The 26,656-nt window shown below is 37.7% G+C and overlaps 1 protein-coding gene across 2 annotated transcripts in view; it reads right to left on the reverse strand.

Moving 5' to 3' along the window:
* Nucleotides 1-26,656, reverse strand: part of LOC139973488 (uncharacterized) — a 71,987-nt gene that overhangs the window by 27,882 nt on the left and 17,449 nt on the right. For both annotated transcript variants that reach the window (XM_071980218.1, XM_071980217.1), the window contains exons 5-13: nt 22,428-22,631; nt 21,480-21,581; nt 13,819-14,019; nt 9,270-9,368; nt 4,856-4,957; nt 4,185-4,286; nt 3,266-3,364; nt 1,373-1,501; nt 188-316 (exon numbers count right to left, since the gene is read on the reverse strand). In XM_071980218.1, coding sequence (XP_071836319.1) covers nt 188-316; nt 1,373-1,501; nt 3,266-3,364; nt 4,185-4,286; nt 4,856-4,957; nt 9,270-9,368; nt 13,819-14,019; nt 21,480-21,581; nt 22,428-22,631 — 1,167 coding nt within the window. The remainder of the gene's footprint in view (nt 1-187; nt 317-1,372; nt 1,502-3,265; nt 3,365-4,184; nt 4,287-4,855; nt 4,958-9,269; nt 9,369-13,818; nt 14,020-21,479; nt 21,582-22,427; nt 22,632-26,656) is intronic.

The raw sequence follows: 26,656 nt of genomic DNA on the forward strand, positions 1-26,656 counted from the left end.
CAATACAATAGCATGCTTGGAACAAGGCCAACTTTGAAAGGGAGAGAGACAACACGTGACCTGGGTATTAGGGGTACAACATTCAAACAAGATCGATTTTCAACGAGATAGGTACATGGGAGAATCTGAGGAAAAGACAGTAGTAAGCAAGAAACACATAGTATAAAACACTGTATGGTATACTCACCAGTTTGGTGACCACATTGATATCAGCGTCATATTCTAAAAGTCTAGCCATAATATCTACATCTTCTGTTGGATAGTGGATGATATTCTTGGTGATTTCAGCAGCATAATGCAAAGGGGTTTCACCTTCCTATTAACACAAACAAAATGCATTTGTTATATTTTTTAAGCTTCAAAAAGTCATGAAAATGGCTAACCATACAGGGGTGAATGTTTGCCCTTCTAGGACCAATGGCATTTGATCAGGTGTGTACAAATGAACAGTTACAAACAATGTGTCTTGCTGGCCTCTATCTCAGGGCGAAAAATCAAACTTTTAAAATAAAATAAAAACCATTTGACTTCAGGTCTTTCAGCTTTTGTCCTGTGTACTACATCTACATACAATTACATTAACTACTTTATTGCATTACACACTTCACCCACCCCCATCGGCAGCTTGTAACACATTTTGGTGTGCTGACAGTTAATGGTTTCCATGACATTTGGAAATATATTTCTTGTCTGACGAGCAAACACTTTCCATGCCAACAGTTTAATTTAAGTAGCTCTTTTTAATATCTCATTATAAGTCTGAGCTATGAATGTGTGTGATAGATCTGGACATGTTTGGCCCAGGGCATATATAGATTTATCTAGCAACCACAGGGAAATATCCAAACCCACAGGCCAAAATGACGAACATCCATGACAATAAATGGAAATATTAAAGTGAAAGGAAAACAGAGGACCACAACAATCTACATGTGAATTGTTACATAAGTTACATGCTATCAACGTTCTATCACAAGTCAGCCCTCCATACAAACTAGACATCTTTTCTTTTCTTTCTTTTATCAATCCACCAGTGAATTCATTGCTTCAGTTGCTATTTGGTTGGATGAACTAGTGCTCGAGATATTATGTTCTAACAGTCCATGGAAAACATTGATTAGGTTTTTGGAAAAACTACTCGCAGGACCTAAGAAATTCACGCGTAGGCCGCACAGTTTACCCGTCTGTATTCTTCACCGAGGTTGATTTGGGGGGGGGGGTGGCCGTAAGGGACGGAACTTTACTACCAAACCTGTTTGGGGGAGTATAAGTATCTAATCCAAGGTAACTGAATCTTACCACACTCTGAATTTTATGACCAAACCTGTTTGGGGGGAGTATAAGTATCTAAATCTAGGTAACTGTATCTTACCTCACTCTGACTATTCACCGCCATGACTGCATCCAATCTCGATAACTCCAAGTTCACAAACGTTATCAGTTCGTTGACGATTGGGTAATGGGCATGTCTGACTGCCACGTGAAGGGGGTTCTCTCCGACCTGTGGAATGCGAGTAATAAATACAGCGAACGTCAAGCTTGGGTTGTGAATATTTGCCATAATGAATTTCCCTTGTAAAATAAACCTGACCTTTAAGAAAGCAGTAGTTTTATTTTATATAAATGTCTAATCAAAAGTCAAAACTAAAGGGACTAAAGGGACATGAATGATCCAAAAATTAAGTGCTAGATATATGCCAAATTTGGCCAAAGTGCTTTTAAAAAATAAAGTGCATGAATACACGTTAAATATCAATTCCTTTAGCTCATTCCTGTGAAACACCGAGACGCATCCTCACAATCATTGTCAGCTTTCTTCTGATTCCTCATCAAGACCCAACTTCTACTTGCCATTTTCCCTACTGAGACTTTCTTTGTTTTCTTAGCTTGAAATGATTTGTTAAGTAGTTATCTTAACTTTGCAATGATCAACCATATATAAAACTGTTTACAACCTGACTTGGGGGTGGGGGGGGGGGTTAAAGGGGATGACTCATCTTGACCATTTAAGTAAACATTTCTAGCTCAATCTTCATAATGAACTATGCATATGGTCACCCATTTTCTGAGTGTTAGTTTCAGCAGCATCATACCTCCCCTTTAATAGTGACTATCGATTTCCTTGAAACGGATTTGGAGAGATAGAAGAGTTATTGTTCCAGAATGTGACAGGGTTTTCTGACAAGGTTGAGATTGCCACCGGACAATCAGATTTATAACACTATAGCAATGCTGTCTATTTATATCATACTCCATATATTTTAACATTCAGCTAAGGAGTGAGTCATAGATCAAACTGATAGCTGTAAAATTGTCCAATTTGTGACACAAGAAATTGGAAATGAACGTTTTCTCGGAAAGTTTGTGATAATTATTTTCGTGACAGTCATAGCATTGAGAGAAATGCTGCATTAAAATTTCTACTTTTACTTCAATTCTCCAATTTATTCTTTGTTATCTGAAATGAAACGTGACTCAGTCAAGCTTATGGACCTACAGTGTTATGTGTTGTTAATATTAATTAGTATTGCAATATTATCATATGCAACTCAAATAGTTAGTTTTAACATCGCATCTAAGTCTTCCCCAGCACTTTCAATAAGAGATGGAGTCATCTGAACGATAGAAATTTATTAGTTACATGAACCAATGGATCAGTCTGAATATTATATCTTCGGTCTATATATTAAAACAAGATCACCATGGACGGCCTCAAGAGGTATGAGATTCCAGAAATGTATAAAGTTGCCATGGCAATTACCAATTTCAAAACATAACAATGCCAAAAATAGTAAATTGCTAAACTAGATTTAGACCAACACTGCCATAAGTGACTTACTGCAAATTGAAGATTTTACTTAATATCAATGTGCCATCTTTTCAAACTGTGATATAATATATGAAGGAGTGGGCTCAACACTAACAGATACATGTTCAGTTAGCAATCTGAGAATAGGGAAATTGAGATTGATGATGACACTGAACCACCCACCCCCCCCCTCCATCACCCCACCCCCTCAACTTGAAATTGTAGACTCTTTTTCATTGAAATTGGGCATTGAATACACTTTGGAGGATGTTGAATACATTTTTGATTTTTTTTTTTTTTGGGGGGGGGGGGGCAAAAGTCCTCTTGCCCTTCCTGGAAAAAAAAGTTGACACTGTACACATTATGCCTGTTTCCCATCGGTATCTTTGCTGCAGCCTTGCCTTACAATCATGTCGTTTATCTATCCCAAACACAAGAACACAAGCAGGTACAGACCTTTGAGCCATATTCTACATCTGCTCCCTCCTCAAGCAGAGCTTGGACCATCTTGAGATGACCATGACGAGCTGCCACATGTAACGCTGTCTCCCCATTCTACAAATACAACACAAGATGAGAGAAACCATTGTTGTAACAATCTTATTGACAGTATCTCAACACAATGCCACAACTGTATCAAAGGCATATTTAAAGCATTATGAATATTAGGGTTAATAATACAGTATATCCAAGGGGTGGGTGGGGCGGGAAGGGGTGAAGGGGGACAGAAGGGCTAGTGGGGAGGGGTGATGGGGAAGTGGAGAGGGGTGATTAGGAGTGGAGAGGGGTGAATAGGAAGTGGAGAGGGGTGAATAGGAAGTGGAGAGGGGTGAAGAGGAAGTGGAGAGGGGTGAAGAGGAAGTGGAGTGGGGGAGGGATGGAGGGACAGTAGGGAGGGAGATTATTCTGAGTATAAGTAATGAACACCAACAGGAGGATGGAATATGGTGTAACCAAAACCCAGCCACAACATCCAGCCATGTTGAAAAGGATAATTGTGAGGCTATTAACACATTTACTCTGGGGAATAAGTCTGGCGGGAGAGAGAGCACCAACATCAACAATCTGTGTTGCTACCAGAGATGTAAATTTGTAATGATAATCTAGGTATGATAAAGTAACATCTATACACTTAAGATGGTAGAATGAGAAGGAGACTGGTTGACAGGAAGTAACTGGTTTACTAAGGGTGTACAGTGTTAACATCTTCTACCAGATTGCTCTGGGCTCTGTAGAGCGTAAAAGTGCTGAGGTCGTGAGTAGAGTTCAGTGATCTAGGAAGCCAGACAACTTTTATGTGGAGGTATCACAGGTAGATGTCAACTTGTTGTGTCAATGGGTTTTACATTGCCAGGCTCTCTTTCACACTGCTTACCGACATAGTAGCATTGACATCTGCACCACTCTTCAGCAACATTTCTGCTACTTTTTCTCCCTCCTTAATCCTAGCAGCGATATGGAGGGGGGCCTCCTGCGCCTACAAGATCAAGAAAGGAAAGTAAGATGGTTCCACTAAAAGCATACAAAACTGCAAAGCACAGGGATCTGAACAAATCTTGTTAATTCCAAACAGACTGACTTGGTGGCCACTCAATTGCAAGTGAAGCCTACATGGATGCATAGGGGAGGCAACCATGTATACTTCAGAATAATAAAAAAAAGTTTTAATTGTTTATTAAAGTATGGTACAACAGATGATAAAATCTAACCAGTTTCAAACGCAAAATATATAGCACCATTTGTATCAAAGCACCCACCATTTTATAAATAGTTTTAAAAGGGAGGGGCACCCCTTCCCCTTAGATCCCCTTACTTAGGATGACATAACATCACAGCACACCTACCCCCCACTCTCCCCCAACACCCTTCTCCTCATCAACATAAAATTGAAGATCCTTACCCTGCCTCCTTTAAGTTGCAACACCCATAGCCCAGCAGAGTCTGGACGTCTAATGGTCTGGGATGACATACAGTAACATCATAGCCCACTCCCCCCCCCCACCCCCAACTTCTTCTCCTCATCAACATAAAACTGTAGATCCTTACCTTGCCTCCTTTAAGTTGCACTTGGGCCCCATAGCCTAGCAGAGTCTGGACCACTAATGGCTTGCAGTACTGCACTGAGATATGCAAAGCAGAGTAATTATCCTAAATTGAGGAGAGAACAAAAAAAAAAACACAGAAATGATGAACTATTCAAACGTATGAAACATGGTTAATATTTACGCTTTCAATCACAAATTTCAAAATTATATACATTTGAAAACCCAGGTAGAACAGCAGAGAAAGGAACTGGAAGAATAAATCTACAATAAATAATTAACTGAGATGGGTCTTTACTGTAGTACCAAGTACAACAAACAAAGCACTCCACTGCACATGGGTGGTCTTACCATTTTGAACTGAATACTGAACAGTAGTACATCTAGGAATCTCCAACAAAGACAGAGCGTCCTGAAATCAAACAGTGCTTGCAAGTGCCAACAAAATAAATGTGCATTTTAGACCATTTTTCTGGTACATTTTTACTTTTGGTGTCCAATTATAGCAGTTTTGGGGGAGTCATTTGCAGCTACCCACAATGGGAGATATTTGGGCTGGCTATTAAATCCTGTGGATAACTTGACTGTGGCACAACATGTTTATTTTGTGCCCTCCTCTGTCATCTTCTTGCAGTTGAAAGAGCATAGTAAATAACATTATAAACAGCATAGTATACAGCATATTAAATAGCGCTGTAAACATCATTGTAAACAACAAATGTTGTAAACAGCTTAGTTAACAGCATTATCAAAGTTCATTGTAAACAGCATTGTAAATAACGTTGTGAACAGCATGGTAAACGTTATTGAATACAATTTTGTAAACAGCATTGAAAACAGCATTGAAAACAGCATTTCACATGAATGAGAAATATTCAGTAGCATCCTTTACTGGTCAGCTGCACAAACCAATACCCCTCCTCAGCAGGGCACTCTCTCCTCTCTTCTCTGTTTCCTCTTTCTACCTACCTTTCCCCCCCCTCCTCCCTCCCCCCTCTATTTTACCCACCTTTCCCATCTCCTGCCTGCCCACATACAATACATCTTGACTTCACAAAATATAGTAAGGTCACACAAAAGGGATTTGTTTCACATCATCCAGTAATCTGTTGGACCCAGCTGATGGTTCTGTATTTATCTGACTAAAAGTCAAGCTGCCTGTTGTTGTCTATGGCTACTGTATGTAGTGACGGGTAATTTATGACAGCTGTTAGGAAACATACCAATATGATTCACAAGGTCACATCCAAGGTCAAAACAGAGGTGAAAGGTTAAATGAGGGAGGTCGTTACCCTCAGAAAAAAAAAGAGTTGTCCTGCTTGGTAGTACCATTTACATTGGTGAAGGAAGTTAGAATATATCTGTGATGAAAACAATTCCACTAAAACCATTTCAAGTGAGCACAGTACAGTCAGAATTGGAAAATGGGATGAATGAATTTCTGTGTTGCCATAGAAACAGAACTAAGTCCTGAATGACTGTATATGTACAAAATGACCTTTGATATGTTTACTGTTTTTTTTTTCCCCTGTCTCTTTTAACTTTTTCAGTGATTTGAGAACATTTGAATCCTTCACACCACATCAACTTTGTTCAGGGTGTAAAAACTCAAGTCCCTTCCGCAACGATTGTTTCTGCAATCGGTTAATAATTTTCTCAACCTTGCTAAAAATGATAAACTACTAGTTCTTTTCTGTGTAGAGTGGCACACGCAGTGACAGATACACGTATCAAATTTGGATTTCAAAGACACCTTTTCTCCTATTATTTTAAGAGAATACTTACAAGATCTCCTACAGGAAGAGGTAAAGGCTATTGCCTCTTATATTTCTTTCCTAAAATCAATGTTTTTCTTTGCCAGGTACAGCCTAAGCTATATGTTTATAGCTCCATGGCCAGATACAGCCTAAGCTATATGTTTATAGCTCCATGGCCAGATACAGCCTAAGCTATATGTTCATAGCTCCATGGCCAGATACAGCCTAAGCTATATGTTTATAGCTCCATGTCCATATACAACCTAAGCTATACATTTGAGTATTATTAAAGCTGTGACTCTCATGTGACCTTCACCTTTCAGTTTTCAAATTCCAGTTTTGTTTCCTATAAACAGAAGTCTCCAGAGGGTTTTTCTTCTTGGTCAGAATGTTTAGATTTCATCCATCTTCTGTCACTCCACCCATACCTCCTGTGAGTGGTCTCTAATTAGTTTCAATCCTAAGACATGGGTAACCATGGTAATAACTAAAGTACAAAAAAAAAACTTGCTGGAAGTTTCTGTTTTGGATATATTTCTACAGCTGCCTTGATTCCTGTGGCGGGGCTATTAAAGTTGTTTTCACCATGCATGGTTTAGGCTCACTGTATGACAGTCTTACTGTGTTGGTGCAATGAAACAAATCTTTTCATAAAACCAAGGGAGTTTTAACTCAAAGTAAAGATGGCAATTTATATCAACCAAAGACAACCTCCTTGATTTTAGTTACAAGATAAATGTTAAGGGTCATGTTATTAAACTAACTTCCATGCAAATGTAAACACTATTTAATAGGTGGACGGTTCTACAGTCTTCGTCCTAAACCTTCTGTGTTACTGGTTTGGTGGATTTCAAAAATCTCAAAATATTGGGGGGGGGGGGAGGGGGATGGTAAGAGAACCAAAATAAAGCCAAACAGCATACTTGGTTGAAAACTGCAGCAAAAGCAAGGATTCAATACATTGTAAATTTTTAAACCTGAATTTTAAATCGAAATGTGATGATGATAACTGGTTATTCCTTGCCTACAATGTACAGTATATGGGAGAATATAAACTATAATACTTTCTCCAATGTTGCAGGACATATATTTAGTTGTTTTTTGTTACCATATGACAAGATTTTAAAATCTTAGTTTATGGCCTTTATTACCTGACTAAAAATAACTACAAGTTTATCACGATAATATGTTACTTGCAAATGTGGGCGATGGTTTTATTAAAAAAAAAACTTTTATGGGATCAAAGAAGAAGTTTTACATGACATTTAATATTACTTCCAAAAAGTAGTGATAATGAAAGAAGAACATTCCATTTGGGCATTAACTGATACAGTACTAGTTAGTAGGGCACTACACTCACAGTACAGCAGGTATAACTGCATACACATGTAGCTTGTGAATGCTGCGAAAAACACATCACACTAGGACTGACTTTTAAGGGTTATCTGGTTATCTGGTGGTGCAAGAAGACTAAATTTCTTCTCAGAGAGCTAACTCTAGATCTTTAAGCTGGTTCAAGGAACAAACAGCTCATTTGGCACGAGACCTTGTTCACATTTGAGACCCAAGAGAGACCTTATGATGTGTTTGCTTTCTGGGAAATAATAAAGCTGACCAAGGAGGGACACATTAACATCTGAGGAGTAATGGTACAAGTCGATTGAAAGAGCATTTTGCAGGCAGAAATAGTTACAGTATTACAGTAAGCGCACTGTTTTACACACGCTGGTCTGTGTTTATGCAGAAATGACATGGGCAAGTAACCAAAGAATATCTTCAGTCGCATAACCCCCAAGGGTTCACATGATCCCCAAGTATTCACATGATTCCTGAGTGTTCACATGATTCCCGAGTGTTCATGTTATTCCTGAGTGTTCATGTTATTCCCAAGTGTTCACGTGATTCCCGAGTGTTCACATGATTCCCGAGTGTTCACGTGATCACCAAGTCTTCACATGATCCCTGAGTGTTCACATGATCCCTGAGTGTTCACATGACAATCTTGAGTGCCCTTGCAGGCAAAAGGGAGATCCCCTTCATGGGGTCTATAACCCCCCCCCCCCCGACCCCTATTGAACTGAGTAAATATTGTATCAATGTTTAATCCAACAAACACATCAAACTTCTGAAACATTAAATTTCACTGAATGACTGAAAGGAGAAACAAAATGTCGACAACTTTGTGGAGTTGTGTGATATTACAGCATTTATAACAGATGAACAATTGACGAGGTAGAACTTTCCGATTTGTTATTTCTCACGGACTGTAATTATTATTTCCAAGTTTGTCACAGTAGAATAGGCACATGAAGTTCTGCAGTTTGTGTATAAAGTTTCGCTGTGGCCCGCAACATCAATTTCGTGTCCATCCCAAGGTCTAACTTAATTGCTAGACTGCCAACACTACTGAATGTCCAGCTTTTCCAACAGACAGCCAATAAATAGTCCTAAACCATCAGGCTCCTAGATACAAAACTGCATATATTTATCTATATTTTGCACTATATAGTTGTGGCCACGGAAAGGTTTGTCTTTCTGCAGGACAGTTTAAAAAAAAATCATAATAATAATTCAACAAACTCCAGCTAGTATTTTTGTGCAAATGTTGAATGGGCTACGTGTTATACTTTGGGATAATATCTGTGTTTGAATATATCTTACCTTTGTTCTGGCGTCGACCAACGCCCCCTTCGTTAGAAGAGCCTTCACCACGGCTGTGTGGCCCCTCTTAGCAGCTGCATGAAGACACACTGCACCAGCCTAGCATAAAGAAAGGAGTTTATAAAAGTAAATACTCACACACAGTATTTAAGATTTATTTTCTGGGTTATTCCGTGTCACATCACGGATGGCTGTTGCTGCACCCTCTCCAAAATTCCCAAATTTTGTGTTTTGCTTGACTGACCATGAACTAAGCATATTCTGAAAATTTCAGTTGCATACAGGTAGCTTCACAATTGGCTGATTTATCACACTTTGAAATCCCGCAATTTGTCGCCACCGTGGCATTTTGGCATTTTCTTGACTTTTGAGGTCTCATTTCTCAGCAATTAAACATCCTACTACCTTTCTATTACAGAGCCCATAGAGTCTATCCCATAGAACAGGTATATAAAATTAAAAGATGTCGAACTAGACAACATACTCCAAAATTTGGTGATTTGATATGGAATGACCCTTCTACCATTCTAATAAACTAAATTTAACAAAACTTTCTCTGGTAAATTAAGGATTCATTATTACCAAATGGGAATTCAATTTCAGATGGATTGTACTGTATACTGTATATATATACCACGACTTACAAGTGCATCTGGATAAAAATCCTCACTTTAAATACTCCAGCCGACCAGGGCTTGAACCCACAACTTCCCTGATGCTAGGTTTCATTCCCTGCTTCCAATAACTCACTGCCTTTTATCCTGCATAATTTATGCACTAATTCATTAAGGGTCTCTACCTATGCTAGATCACAGCTAAGAGATGTGAATCTTTGACACTGGTTAGGACCTTCTTTATATCAATAATATATAAATCCACATACACAGTATAAAACCACCAGTAAAGAACACCTGAAGTACATACAGAATGTTGTTGACAACATTTATGTTTTAAAGTTAAATTCTTACCTGACCTACATTCCAGGGGTAGTGGTACAAACTACATAACTATCAATTTCCTCATCAAGAATCCCTGACATCTGGATCAAATAACAAGAAACCTTTCATCACCCAATATATACAGGGCTCAAAAGGTTTCCACATCAATCAAGTAGCAATTTTCTTAGGCCATTTCTTTTACTTAATTTTCCTCACGGGAGTTTTAAAAAAAATATCAGAAAAAGTCCAGATGAAAAATATGACACCCAGAAGTATCCTGTTCCAAAAAGCTCAAGTGATCAAGTTGTTTGGTTTCAATGTTTTAACATTTCCATTCAAGCCATGTTTCTGATATAATATCATTTCAAACTTTTCCCAACTGTATAGATTGGGACCTTGACAGCTCTGTTGTGGGCCAAAGCCAAAAATGGTCATCACTATACCTGGAATTTGAACATTGCCACTTAGGCTCATTTCACCCATGGTTATGAGAACAACTAACCAAAGTTCTGTAATCATTAAAAAAAATTACGATAATTCGCATAACTGTGGAATGCGGTCATTCCAAAATGCAGGTAGCACGATCCTAATGTGGTGGGACGGAATTTTAGAAAAATGAGGTAATTACATATGGGAACAAAGTTGAAGTTTTCTGTTTTTGACGTTATAAATGGCTATTAATTAGGATACTTTATGCACTATAAAATGTATCAATAGTAGTTCTTGAACGAAGAAAAAAATAAAACGAAAGTGTTCAATTCCGTCCCACCACATTTTTGAACATATTTTTTTATTTTCCAAGGGGGAAAAAAATGATAATTTTTTTTAAACTCTCCAAACTATCAACTATGTATGCAACTGACACCTCTGAGTGGAGAAAATATAAATATTTCATTCTGGATAGACAGGGGGGTAGTCCAACATTTTCGTGGTGGGACGGAAACAAGTTGTGGTGGGACAGAATTTTAAATGAAGGGCATCTTCAAACAGCATGTCTGGTCCAAAATTTTCCTTTGTCACTCAAGATTACAAATTTATATTCAGACTCCTTGAACACCCGACCTAATAACAATGTGATCAATTGATTATACTTCAAAATGTTACGTATCTGGATATTCCATACATACTGTACACATCACATCAGTTTTGAACCTGATGTGTCAAAACAACACATTTTTTGGAAAATTGAGATTGGGTTTTTTATCATGCATAAAAAATCCCATCACTATAGAAATAGTCCTAGTTGTTCACCCCAGGTTTCTTTTTTGGCCCTCTTGGAGTCTTGGCTTTCCTAAACTATCCATTCTAAAACATGTGCTTTTGAATTGATATCATCTGCTGATGAGCAATAATCCATGTGCACAAGAAAAGTCAAGTTGTTATGGTACTCATGACGTGAATCATACAAGATAGAAGAGCTAGATTGCAAGAATTAAGGTAAGAATTCATTCTGCTTCTCAATAGTAATAAATTAGTTTACCTCCAGTTTATTGTTATAGGCAATTCAGACAATTTGGTAGTGATAATTATGATTTAGCCTAAGCTGTTGCCTAACAGACTATGTTATACAGTAAAGGTTTAAAACAAAACTTATACTATACTGAGAGGTAGAAATGTGTAGCCTCCAGTACTAATGCAAGGAAGCAAACCTGTTAGATGAAATATTACATATTTTGCATGAGTTGTCTAGCCTAGCAAATTTATGTTTTAGCCTAAGCTGTTGCCTAACACGATATGGGATGATGCCTAAGCTGTTGCCGTCTAACATACTACTGTAAGTTGGATTTTGAAACTTGTAGCCTACGATGCAGAAAAGTGAACCAAAACACCATGTAGGCTAGTTGAAATATATTGTGCAGGAAGTGTATACTGTCTATGCCTGTTATTCAGCCTGTTCGTAACTGCACATTATGAGGCCAATCTCATGACATATTGCATTTGTAATACACAATTCACAGGATGGTGAAGCCATCTTATTCTTTCTTTCTATTCACATGTTGGCATATGGGGAAAGACCACGATTGCTTCCTGGTTCCCCAACTTCTTAATAATTAAGCCAGAGATGTGTGTGGCTATATCCCCCACCCCAGCCCCCTTTTCATGCATCCCGCTGGTAAGAATGTCCTTTTATCTCTCTTTGCAAAACAGATCAATATGGAAAATCCTGAGCCTCAAAATGTGTCTGCTAGCAGATACATACTTATAGGAAGAAAAAGAAGGAGAGAACGGGTGCTGAGGCATTTCGAGAATGGGAGCGGAGTAGGAAGAAAAGGCAAAGGGCCAACCAGAAGGCAAATAATCCAGCAGCGTACAAAGCATCCATAACAAATGTTCGAAATAACTTCCCGACTGAATTAGTCCAAGATATCATCGAGCATATTAAAAAATCATTTCACTCCAGCATAAATTTCATTGTTGCTTATGAACTTCTTGTGAGAGAAAACATAATTGTTTAATGTTTTTGTACCTAATCAACAGCCTTTACATTGGAAAAAAATTCCGTCCCACCACATTCCGTCCCACCACATTGACACACTTTCGGTAAAATTAACACAATTCTTATGCGTGAAGTATAATTTCTGCCATTGTTTCCTTAATGGTAGAAGAATAGTTCACCTCCATTTCAGTGTTAATAATTACTATTATATTGTACTACTTTTGATAATAATTACATAAAGGTTACATGTTCATGATTTCATGAGATTTATCATTCCGTCCCACCACGTCAATATATTTGTGTTACCATGGCAACATCTTCAAATTTGTGTCTGTTTTTTTTTGTGTCTGGTTGCAGTCTGTGACTGACCTGTTTGTGTGGATATCCTGATTCCTTCATATATGCTACATATAAAGTGGTATTATTTAAATGGTCTATCAAATTCCGTCCCACCACAATACGGTAATTTTGGCTTTGGCCCTTACCTGTGTCATTAAATTATCACTCCTTTCATGAATTATTTAAGACTTTTCTGAATATTTGATTTTAGTTCAATGATTAAAGGATTAAAGTTGGTACTTAATGTTGCTGAAACTGTCAATTTATTGAAATATCATCGAAAAAAATGTTGCCAGAGATTCCTGTCAGTATTTATCACCACAATTATATTGCCAGAATATATCCAAAAGGATATTCTATGGCAATGTGTCATTTAGAGAAAAGAACAAAAGGTTACACTCAAAAATATCTTTGAACTCAGGAAACAAAGAGTGGTTAAGTTACCAAAACTTTTTCGTAAAAATTCTGTTAAAAAAAGGAATACATCGTTTCTTAGACATTTGTGTACGTACACAAGATGTACATTAACATACTTTTCATCACAGTAACACTATCTTAAAACTACAGATTAATTTTGATGTTATGTGCATATAGGTCGAAATACTGTATTGCATAGGATAAAATATACATAGAGGTCGAAAACTTGGTTGATACTATGCAAAGTAAATTTTTTAAATAACAACGTTTCTGGTTTAAACCCTTCAACAAGGTAACAAGGTGAGTGGTATTTTTGTTACCTTGTTGAAGGGTTAAAACTGGAAACATTGTAATTTAATATTTTTACTTTTGCATAGTATCAACCAAGTTTTCCACCTCCATATATATCGGTACAAACCTTGTTGGGCATGTGTAGAGGCACTCCCTTCTTTAGGAATGCTAATGCTGTATCAGGATGGCCACACTGCGATGCTATATGCATCAGAGTGCTCCCGTCCTTAGTCCTAGCCGCCACCGATGCCTTGAACCTGTCTACCAGTAACTCCACCACCTCTGTGTGACCATTCTCAGCAGCGATGTGGAGAGGTGACCTATCCAGCTGCAAAAAGAGAATGAGAATCACTTTAAAAGTTATTTGTAACCATTCGAAGCAGATTTATTTCTCATTGGAGGCGGAACTGCACGTTCACCACTGCATTGTGTATTAATATGGTTTACAATGCTGCATAGATCTTAAACATACTGTCAGTACGTACTGTCAGTGAATAAGTTAGGGTTCAAAATTTGGTGTAATATCACATTTGAAGGTTTTGAAGTACTTCTCTTAAAAAATACTGTATGAACAGTGCTTTGGTTTATGTGTTCAAAAACTTTTTAATCTACATCATAAGTTACAAATTTGTTAAAGCATATAGCATTTTGCTAATATCAGATTATACCCTTGACTGTTCATGCATATGCAGTGGGTAATTAACATCCATGAATATCCAATAGTAGATAAGTGACTGACAATTGCAAACTAATGTAGTGTAAAACATGGATTAGTCAGGGGTTGTCCCAAAGTACGAAAGAAACAGCTAATCCATTGTCCTCTACTGTAGTATGCAGGATAATAAGGATGTTAAAGCATAGCATTTTGCTAATATCAGATTATATCATTGACTGTTCATGCATATGGAGTGGGTAATTAACATCCATTAATATCCAATAGAAGATCAGTGACTGACAATTGAAAACTAATGTAGTGTAAAACATGGATTAGTCAGGGGTTGTCTAAAGTACGAAAGAAACAGCTAATCCATGGGTCCTTGACTGTAGTATGCAGGATAATATTTAAACAGACCATAGAGGGGGTTAGTACATCAGCACTAAGAGTTTCAGCCTGTTTGCATATTAATACAGGTAAGCATATTATGGTTTATTGTAGTTGGATTGTAGAGACCAAACATGTATTTTTGACTCCTGCCACTCCATTTTCCATCACCCCACCCCCCCCCCCGCCTCACCCATTGTAGCACAGATGCTGGATGCATCATAAAATCAAAAACAGTCAAAGCTCAAATAAAATTGCAAACTTGGGAATTGAAAGAGAGATAGACATCTCACTGACAACAACAGCAGACAAAGTTTGGGAGAAAATAAAAATAAGTTTGGTTATCACCAAGGGAGGCTTTTAGGAACAATGAACTCCTTATGGGAATTATGGAGGTGGGAGGGGGGGGGGTGGGGGGGGAGGAGATATTGAACAGAGGAAGTCTGTGTATATATCAATTTACTAAACTGCAGCTCTACACTATGGCTTTACTTTGTCAAACAAAGATTGCCTGCTTGAAGCAGCTCTGCGAAGTTAAAGTGCAATGTACTGTATATATGTTTTATTATGCTATTCATTCCCAAATCTTATACAGACCTGCCAACTCTCCCGGTTTTTTTACCAGGAGTCTCATAAAAGTTTGGATGCAATTTCATGCTCGTCATAATCTGATGTGCTAATTTCCACCTGTAGAAATCTAAAATTGTTTCCAACTTGCGATAAAAGTGCGTACGGTTTTTATCCTGCTTTTGAAATGTGGAGAACAAAGATCTGTTAGTATTATTTTTCGGAGATAATTGTTTAAATTGCTCATAAATGCAATTGCGTCCGCAGCAGGGCTAACATTATCACTTACAGTATGAATACTTTTGAAAATAGCCTGTATCACCACAGAGGTGACTAGTTACACCCAACAATTCTTTGATGTTACTATTTATATTGCTAGATTTGTTGTAGTTGGATTAAGTCCACATCTTTCATTCCAAAATCTCTCAATTTTTTTTCTTTTTTGGGGGGGGCAGGGGAGGGAGGGGATGGACAATTTGATATTCTTCCTACTTTTGTGAAAGACTGGTTGACTGGTCTACTACTCACAATGTAGGAGATGTTATGGGCTTGTTTGGTCAAAGTTTATTCCAAATATAAGCAAAACTTGAATAAGTTTATCTGCACTTAGCAAAGTTACTATTTAACTGTACCTGTACATACATGTACTGTAAACACTGCGATGAAATGTGTAGATGTCAGAGACCAAACAATGGATATATATGCATTTAAACTTTAGCCTTCTCAATAGTATTTCTTCCTTTGGTGGAATAACAAAATGAAGGAAGGTGACTAAGCTCTTGATCGACTGCACTTTCATACTTTTTAAAAATTATTTGGGTAGATTTGGGACAATTTCCTGATCAAAGCTAAAGAATTACTCCAGGTGGGGTATAATTCCCAGTTGGAAGACCCCTGCTGGATTGGGTCAATCAATGGTCACAATCTTTAACTACTGCGCTAGATAGATCTACAGGGGGTTCTGAAATACAAGGCGAAGTATAAACCCTTTAATACACAAATTCACCTCTGCTTCCATGACTTACATTTCACACTATACCTCCTACCAAGAAGATGTGTTTAAATACCTGCAAATATGACATTTAGTGCAGACTTGCATTGGGTTATACCACAGTATTTAATATATAAGGCTTTTAGTTACTCAGACCAAAGCACAGACCTGCATGCCAACTTGTCTTTCACAAACGAAAAAAAAAGAAAAAAAAGGACGGGATTTTATTTACTATTTTCCATCCAAACAGAAGTTTGACAGATGAGGGAGAAGTAAAAGGAAAATTGGGTAAAATCCACCTAAACCATGATATCAATATCTATATGAAGGCTAAAATGGAAACATAAATTTGGGTTTCAATCAACACCTCAAGATTCAATGTTGTGGCGCTAATGTCATCACTGCAGAACACAGTTGGCATGACACTGTACAGTAAGCATTTTATTCAATTACTTTTTCAATTAGGCCTTGTTGGCGTAAACCAATGCTATATTCCATCCATAGCAACCTGGACCTGCCAAGCAGGCCTGAGCATCTACACAATTCTACCTACTGTAGCGCCTTACTGTTTTCCTCTTCTGTATCACTCACACAGTGTTCCAGTGATAAAGACATTAAAATGATACTAACCCATACTGTATGTAATTTCTTCCGAGTCAAGTTCAGTTTTACAATGTGGCGACATATTGACTGACTTGAAGACCAAAATCAAGGACATGGATGTTTGTTTTGTATTTATAGACAGATAATAATCCCTGTGAATAATTTACTTTTCTATGAATTATCAGTTTGATGAATTGAAATTAACAAACCACCTTGTCAATTAATCAATCAGGACAATTTTAATAATCCAGTCAGGGAATATATAAAAGCGACCGGTGAAACACACAGGACAACTAATATCATATACACACATTTACTGTACTTAACCTACTTGCTGACGATAAAAACATTAAATAGTTTACATAAACCTTTTCATCAAACACAAAATCTTACAGATTGAGTATTCCTGTCACGGTAGCTTAAATCACAAACTCTTTTCTTTTTAGTCAAACTGCATTGTTTTGTGGATTTTACAATGAATCAAACAGTAGCTCCAAGAACAAACTGGATTTTCTTAGCTGTGTGGGAGAGTTGTTTATATCTTAAAGATCTAGATCACATTTAAAGGTAGTCAGTATAGGCTCCAAATTATAGCATGCTATAATTGCAAGAAGTTTTCAAAAAGTACTTTCCTGGAGGTCTTTACTCCCCAAATTGTTCTCAGACAATTTTAAGAAACATACAACATGACTGAATGTCCCAGTGAGGAAACTTTCCTCGAAGGTTGTAATAGAAATAGTTTAAGTATTTTGACCAAATGTGACCGTATTTGAATATCTAGCAAATTTGGGCCAATACAGTATACCTTTAGGCTATGGATGATAGTTGGGTTTTGCTCTCCTTGAAAACAGTACTACCAATGGAACAATCACACAGAACTAGGCCTTTATAGTAAACACCTTTTTGAACACGAGTTGAAAGGTTTGACAGGAACGAAGGTAAATCAAAGCTGATTTTCTTTCCTTTTCTTGTTTTTATTACATTTCTTTTAAAAATTAACAATACTGTAACAAGATAATTTGAGAACGCTCAAATTTTTGCACTAAAATTTTCATTTTGCATCGGACAGAGACATTTGGGATAATCTCTTTGCAATTTCCATATTCCAATAAATCAATATTTTACAAGTCTGTTCACTGCGTGCACCTTGTTACCTATCATGTGGCCAGTGGCGTAGCCAGACTTTTCCATCTGGGGGGGCAAAGGGGGGGCGAAGGGTCTAATTGGTGGGGCAGACTAAGCTAGTACAAAAGACATACCAAACAGTTTGCATGACAAACTGTGGCAAATCGGGTATTGTGTCAGCAATGTAGGGTACAGATGGTCACTCTAGTTAGCTGACGTTTTATGTTATTTCCACATAGGTATTATTAACGATAAAACAGATCACTGAAAAAGTCATCGATAATTCTCTTTAAAAATCTGAATAGACTATGCTCTTTCTGTCAGTATTCAAAGATGATCAGCATGATATCTGACTTGCCTGGGAGTGTAACCACCCCCCCCCCCCAATCAACAATAGATGTTATCATTCCCCCTCCGGGCCCTTCTTTTGCACTTTCTAGGGCTCACTCAAACAGTCTAGCGAAGGTTAATTCGCCTATTCTGATGACTGTCTGCGAACTTATCGACGAATTTCGCGCCCTATTACTGATAAGGTGACCATATTTTCGTGACTGAAATCGGGGACATTTATTGCGTGACTGATATGGGGGAGGGGTTTAAGGGGAGGGGCTGTCCCCCTCCCCTTTGGAAAATTTTCAAGTGCCTAAGGTGCTTAGATGTAAAATGGTGATACTTTGAAGCACTTTTTAAATCAATTTTATTTTCAAAAATGTAGCTTTTTCTTAAATGAAATCCACTTACTTTACGTGGTTCTTTGAGAGCTTGTGATTTGCTCATGCTCACACTATAAGTGTCGTTGTGTCGCCATAGTTGCCATTTATACGGTCGGAAGAGTGCTAGGCTAGATCGATCTAGCATATTTTTAACAGTGTTTCCACTTTACACTGGCCCACCTGAAATACTGGTTATAAGTTCCGTTCTGCGACTGCACACTTGACTAAATTTTGTTTTTACAATTATTTTACTAATAATGTGGGATATTTTCGAAATTCCTGAACATTTTGACGAATTGGGGACATTTTCGGGGACACTTGTTCATCGGGGACAGCACACTGTAATCGGGGACTGTCCCCGAAAATCGGGGACGTCTGGTCACCTCGGGCCTATGAGCTCACTACGGAAACACAAACGTATATAGACTACTAGGCTGTTCTGTGTTGAATGTACCTAACCCAAGAAACACCTCGCGATTGGTCGCGCAGGCGTAGCAAAACATGTTGTAAGTTTCAGTCAAAATGCAAATTGTTTCTAAATACTGTGATATTCATTCTGCCATACACGTCACTCACGTGTGAATCATTTTGGAACACAATCCAGGGATCAGGGAACATAATGTGAACATAAACTGAACGTAGCCTCCACTTGTGAGTGCCGCGGAGACCGTTTAATTAAATTGCCAACCCGTTTCCACATTTGACAATACAGAGACAGTGGCATTTTTTGCGCTGCTGCTTGAGTCAAATTCTTTTTCAAGGCAATGTTCCCATGGAAGTGATTTTTATTTTGGCCACCCAATTTCGCAGATAGAGAATTAGGTAAAGGTAAAGAATAAAAATTGCATAAAAACCATGGTAATATGCACATAGGCCCAGCAACATATTTAGTGTGCATTCAAGTTTTTTTTTCTCAGTCAATAATTCCATTTGGGGGGGCAAGTGGGGGGGCGAGCATTTCAACTGGGGGGCTCCTGCCCCCCTGCCCCCCCGCTGGCTACGCCACTGCATGTGGCAGTAGGCTCCTATATAGCAGCCTGTATTATGGTACAAAACTATGTCATCGCGCTGATACCAAAATATGTCAAAGAGAATGTTTCTGCTTCTACTGCTGACAAGTGTGTCTGCTTTAAAATAGATGGTAAGCGTAGTATTTGCCTAATAAAATGGCCGCCTTTTCTTCGTCCTTTTTACTCCATTTTAATTTTTTTACCTATTACTTTTCATTTTCTCTTTTTTTTTTTTTTCTCCTCTCTAGCTCTCAAGATCAACATCTATGCATGACACATCTAAAACTACCCGCCTTCAATCTCATTTCCAAATATGGAAGTTAACATCAGTTTTCCTTCACTTTCATCATCACTGACCTGCTAATATACACCACAATTTTCTCTTTTTTCCTTTTTTTTTTAATATTTGTAGTTTTAAACAAAGGATCCCCACGGTTGCTGTTTCATGGCAAATATCAAGTGTTGAGTGACATTAAAAGCCAACAGGCTGGAGATTTCATGATAACTGTGTTGATTTCAGCATTATGCGACTCCACCTAAAGTATTAGTGTCAATTACACACGTCCTGCCCTATCGCTGTGACGGTCGATGAGCAGCAACATGGAATTTTTTAAGATCATGTGCTGAAAGGATCTTGAGCGAAACATCTAAATATGGCAGCTTATCGCTTTGGTTCGTTATATGGCATAAATGCATTCAAAGTGGGGCACGGTATATGACCTACCTTATATTATATTAGTTAACAAAAGGAAAAATTTAAAACAAAGCTCTATGCCCATGCTACATCAATGAAAAAGGTAAATTGCAAGGTAAATTATGCATAAAAAGTTATTAATCAAGACAATTGTTAAGCTACTGAAAGCAGCAGTGTCTTTATACTGTATGTAGACTGTGAGGAGACAGGTAAGTGTAACACAATGTCAGTATGCAGTAACACAGGGCAGGGGCAAATGATTGAATGGTAAATCCTGTAGTCTGATGAAACCAAATTTTTAAACTCAGCTGTGGAGGTCGTGTGGGGCGTGGCTAGTAGTTTACATCTATCTTTTTGTGTTCACCATGCTCATTAACCTGTCTGTATTCTGTGTGTGTTTTTGTCCCTTCTGTAACTGTATGTTTATTTGTCAAATTTACCTTCTGAAGAAGATCATGCTAGGATTGAAACGTCAGTCCAACTTACTTTTAAACATACATCAAATTCAAATTGCATTGAAGCTAAAAAAAAAAAAAAAATATGTAAAATGATATATTCTTATCACCCCCAGCGATGGTGTTCTATTCAACAACCCACACATCTCTCCTACAGTGCCATACTGGTCTACATTGTTTCGGACAATCGAATTTGCTCTTCGGACACCCAAAATGTAAGGACTGGTTGTCGGAGGGACAACCACAAGATATCCTTAAAAATTTGCACTGGGGGCAAGAAGTACCACAAAACTTACAGAGTAGAGGTACGTAACTTTACCTTAACAACACGCCCCCTGGGGACACGCGGCTTATAAAATACGTTACGAAAATGGCCTAACGAAACCAACCCACAAGTTGTAACCAGAGAGCGAGAGGATAATGGAGAAAAACAGCAATAAATGCATGACAACATATGAAAACAACGAATAAATATCAGTAGAAGATTTAAGCAAGCTTCATGAAAATACAAAATACCGCCTACAGCGTGTGTGCTAAGGTTGTGGGGAGACAGGTTAGCGAGGAGCGAAGTAAATATAAAGCGCTCACCTTATCGCAAATATCAGGATTGGCCTTGACATGATAGAGATACTTGAGTGTGGTGACATCTCCCAGCCAGGCTGTGATATGCAGAGGGGTATGACCATCATCCTGTACAGGTTCCACAAAAAAAAAAAAAAAAAAAAAAAAAATCTCCCTCACAGATTCATATTAACATGATTAAACCAAAGATTCTAGTCATCATGCAACACAAATGTACAGTAGTTGTATAACTGTGCTTTTGAAGATCCTGCTTGGATTGAAAATTTCATGCCTCATGCTTTTATATATATTTCTCTACACATCCTTTTTGCAGTAGATATGCAGTTTGTTAACGGTTCTGTTTCTTTCTCTCTCTCTTTCATCTACGTAGCATTCATAACAGTTCAAGATGTATTTTAATATTGTAGAGAATGCGGCACTCATGGTGAAAACACAAACATTTCACAAAAGCTGAAGCCCCCATTTCCATATTTTGCTTTAACTGTCTATAACTGGTTGTTGTCCTGTCATCTTGTCCATAAAGTTCTAAACTTTTAGTACCGACCTTTAATAATTATACTTGTTGATAGTTGCTTAAATCTTATTTCAAAACCTCTGTGTTAAGCTGCCATACTGTAATTGTACTGTGTTAGTAGGACTTCAACAGTTTGAGCAGTTAATGAAGTGTGTGGGGTTGGGATGGGGTTGGCTCATACACTTGTTACTTTAAGTTTTCATCAAGTAGGAGCGGGTAGGGAATAGATATTGATATCTCACAATTTGAATAAGGGGTGGGGAGAGGGGGGGACTATCTTTGATTGAGTCCTTAATGGCTTCGTAGCCATAGCCTCTTACAACCTTTGTGTACAGCTATCAATGTGTACTGTGTATTTCAACAATTTATCAATAGCATTATGGAAGGAGGTTATAGGGTGCCCAGGGGATGGGGGTGGGATTTAGATTTTGATATCTTACATTTTGAATGTCGACCTGAGCCCCGCTGTCCACGAGCAGTTTGATCATGTCTCCTTCTGCTTTTCGACAAGCAATATGGAGGGCGGTATCCTTGTTGGAGTCCTTCATGGAAAGAATCTGGTCCTGTTTGTGAGTCAGCAGGAGCTCCTTAGCAACGGCAAGGTTCCCAGATTCAATAGAGCAAAATAGAGGTATACTACCCTCCTGCAGCGAGAAGAAATGTGATAAATGTAAGGAAAAGATGAAACATTCATGAGACTTTAAGACATTACAAAGATCATTACAAAAAACTGACGATTACTTTATAGAGTACTTGAAAATGTCTCAGCGACTTATGTTCCTGGCAAGATTCATAACCGAATCTGTAGTTAGTAAAGATGCTTGATGTAAGAAGCTACTGTAAATCGGCATCTTCATTCACAACGTTATTGAACATAATTTACATATTGCATATGCATGGCTGCGATCCTCTTCACCCCATTTTACCTACAACTGGGTAACAAGACAGCCCTCATTCCACTAACATATGTACAGTATTTTACTTGCACAATTATGCACAGGAGGGGTCAGCAAATTTTAGCAAACCCTGATGGAGGTTTTTATACGGGTATGTGTAAATTTCTAATATATGGACTCGGACAGGGTCGAAATGGTGCAAACTAAAAGACCCTACAGAAAACGCTACCTTGGTGATAGAATGGAAATTACAATTCCCGCGGCTGGTGCTCCCATTGTAGTGCAACGCATTGCTCATACAAAAAAAAATTAGTCGTCATACTCATTTAGTTACATTTGTTATATTTCGTTATCTAAAGAAGTTATATTACCGTACAGTACTAACTGTATATATCACATTTCCACATTCCACCAGCTAAATGGTGCTTCAAAGAGATATGGCATGAGGAGGCAAGAACACCCTACCAATACTGTGAATAGCCCATCAGGGAACAGTAATAGTATGCAGTATACGCCATTTAAGTGCTATTTCAAATTGCAAACATGCAAAATGTGTTTCCTTCAGCCCTTCTATTAAATAGTGATTCATTTCTCAGTAGATACCATAATCAGTGAAACTGATATAAGATACTGTTTACAGTATGTAATATTAATTTATTCAACAACTGCACATATATCAAATGTTCAATTTCACTTACTATTATTTACTATATTCCTTTGAATCCGTATCAAATATCTGAATATTTAAAGATGTGAGATAAAACCAATGATATGTACAAACTATCAGTACAGAAGTTCTGCATTTATAATGAACGTTGAATGATATCTGGATGCTTACCAAGATTTAAACATACTGTATATTTAATGAACTCCTAATGAAAGTGACATATAGAAAGCACTTTCGATGGTGTGGAAGGAGTGTCATTGACACCCGTAGTGAAAATTCAACTGAGTGTGTACAGAGCTAAAAGGTTAGCAGGTCACTCTAGGCACAGTAGAGGGAAAGTGCAGAGGTTGTGAGGAGACAGGTAAGTGAGTATTAGTACACTATGTCACTTGATGGGTTATTGAATTTAGCAGCTGTAAAAAGACACAATATGAGTCTAGCAGCAGTGTAACAAGTCATGACTTGATCTAGCAGCTGTAACAATTCATGACTTGATCTAACAGTTGTAACAAGTCATGACTTGATCTAGCAGCTGTAACAATTCATGACTTGATCTAGCAGCTGTAACAAGTCATGACTTGATCTAGCAGCAGTGTAACAAGTCATGACTTGATCTAGCAGCTGTAACAATTCATGACTTGATCTAGCAGCTGTAACAAGTCATGACTATTGACTTGATCTAGCAGCTGTAACAAGTCATGACTTGATCTAGCAGCTGTAACAAGTCATGACTTGATCTAGCAGCTGTAACAGGTCATGACTTGATCTAGCAGCTGTAACAAGTCGTGACTTGATCTAACAGCTGTAACAAGTCATGGCTTGATCTAACAGCTGTAACAAGTCATGGCTTGATCTAGCAGCTGTAACAAGTCATGACTTGATCTAGCAGCTGTAACAAGTCATGACATGATCTAGCAGCTGTAACAATTCATGACTTGATCTAGCAGCTGTAACAAGTCATGACTTGATCTAGCAGCTGTAACAAGTCATGACTTGATCTAGCAGCTGTAAAAAGTCACAATATGAGTCTAGCAGCTGTAACAAGTCATGACTTGATCTAGCAGCTGTAACAAGTCATGACTTGATCTAGCAGCTATAACAATTGACTAGAGTCTCTTTCATTCAGGAGATTGACTAGTTACTGTTAGTGTTTTTTGTTTCTTAAACAAGGATTGTATATTTGAACATGTTAGGCCTGTCTGGATTGTTGCTTTGACATACATGATTGATACTAGAGTGGGACAAATATTTCAGAAACAAATGAATATTATTTATCTATTACTTATTCACAAAATTTTGTACAAAAAATGGGGGAGGGGAGAAATCTAAGGGAACAAATTGGTTTGCTCCCAATTTTTAATTTTCATTATTTCGAGCAACTCTCCAAGTATAGAGTTTGGTAAATTCGACAGACAGTGAAGAAGCAATTCCAAATGTCGTACCGTAACATTACACAGCTGATGTTTATACTCCTTTAATGATTAATCAAAACAATAAAGTCTGCAGACTTGAAATAATATCCTTCCATGACAAACAAACCTGTCTACCAACCTTCCAATTACATACTGATCTTCTTTCCTTCATCTTTCCTTTGTTTTTCTCCCCCCCCCTCTCTCTCTCTCTCGACTCACTTTTTTTTTTTCCCCACCTCTCTATATCTCTCTTCTCTTGGCTCTCTTCCATTTTTTTTTTCTGATACAGAACTGGATGTTACATTTCACTAAATCCTAAGTACTAAAGTTTCACCAAGATAGTTGATCAAGCAAAGGATCTTGTAACAAATGGTAAATGGTTTTTTTTGAAAGCATGCCAAACATTTCCCGACCGCATTGTTTACACTTACAGTATATATACTGTTACCCGCCTTTTAAAAATGTTTCATGTTTCAAACCGTTTTTTTTTTTTCTCCTAAATATTTCTTTTTTTCCATTCTCAGGAGCCTCATACGGAAATACTTAAACGAAAGATGATTGCCAAGAAACGGAGGAGAATTTCCCTGGAGTATTCCTAAATGATGGATCACCTCCTGAACATGCACGATAAAGTTCAATGTGTGCGTGTGTGATATGTATATGTGTATGTATGTGTAAATGTGTACTGCCACTTTGTTAACTTTCTCAAAAATGTAGTCCTACAACACTCATTTCATGTACATACAGTACAGTATACATAGCTAAAACTTACACAGCAAAGAGCCTGGAGATATTATTTATATACATGGACGAAGAAGTTCAATGTGTTCGTGTGTGATATGTATGTGTGGGTGTATGTGTGTACTGCCACTTTGTTAACTTTTTCTACAACACTCATTTCATGTACGTACTGTACAGTATACAGTAGCTAAAACTTACACTGTAGCAAAGAGCCCGGAGATATAATTGATATACATGGACGAAGAAGTTCAATGTGTTCGTGTGTGATGTGTGGGTATGTGTACATGTGTGTACTGCCACTTTGTTAACTTTTTCTACAACACTCATTGCATGTACATACAGTACAGTATACATAGCTAAAACTTACACAGCAAAGAGCCTGGAGATATAATTTATATAATAAATCAAAGAATCTGAAATTGTAAACATTTCTTAATGCAGCAGTACAATATGATATAGAGAGATAATCACACACAAAGTTGTAGATATGGACTCAACAACCAGGCTCAATAGAATATGTGTTGCCAGAGCTTACTGTACCAATATTAGCACACTTTACTATAATTTTTCTAAAGTAATGTTGGCTAAACAAAGGATTAAATGTCCGTGTACTGTGTAAAACAGTTGCAAGTGTTGAGTCCAGCAATAAGTCAATTCTCCTTAAGGTATGAGCACTGTATTGGCCCCAATATGCTAGATATTCAAATATGGTCACTTTTGGATAAAATTCTTACACTGTTTTAATTACAACCTTTGAGGAAATTTTCCTCACTGGGACATTCAGTCATCTTGTGTGTTTCTTAAAATTGTCTGAGAAAAATTTGGAGAGTAAAAGACCTCCAAGGAAAGTACTTTTTGAAAACTTCTAGCAATTACAGCGTGTTATAATTTGGAGCCTATACTGACAACCATGCATCTGACAGCTACAGTATGTGTATAAATGTCATGATTTC

The sequence above is a fragment of the Apostichopus japonicus genome, chromosome 9, assembly GCF_037975245.1.
Source record: "Apostichopus japonicus isolate 1M-3 chromosome 9, ASM3797524v1, whole genome shotgun sequence".
NCBI lineage: Eukaryota > Metazoa > Echinodermata > Holothuroidea > Aspidochirotida > Stichopodidae > Apostichopus > Apostichopus japonicus.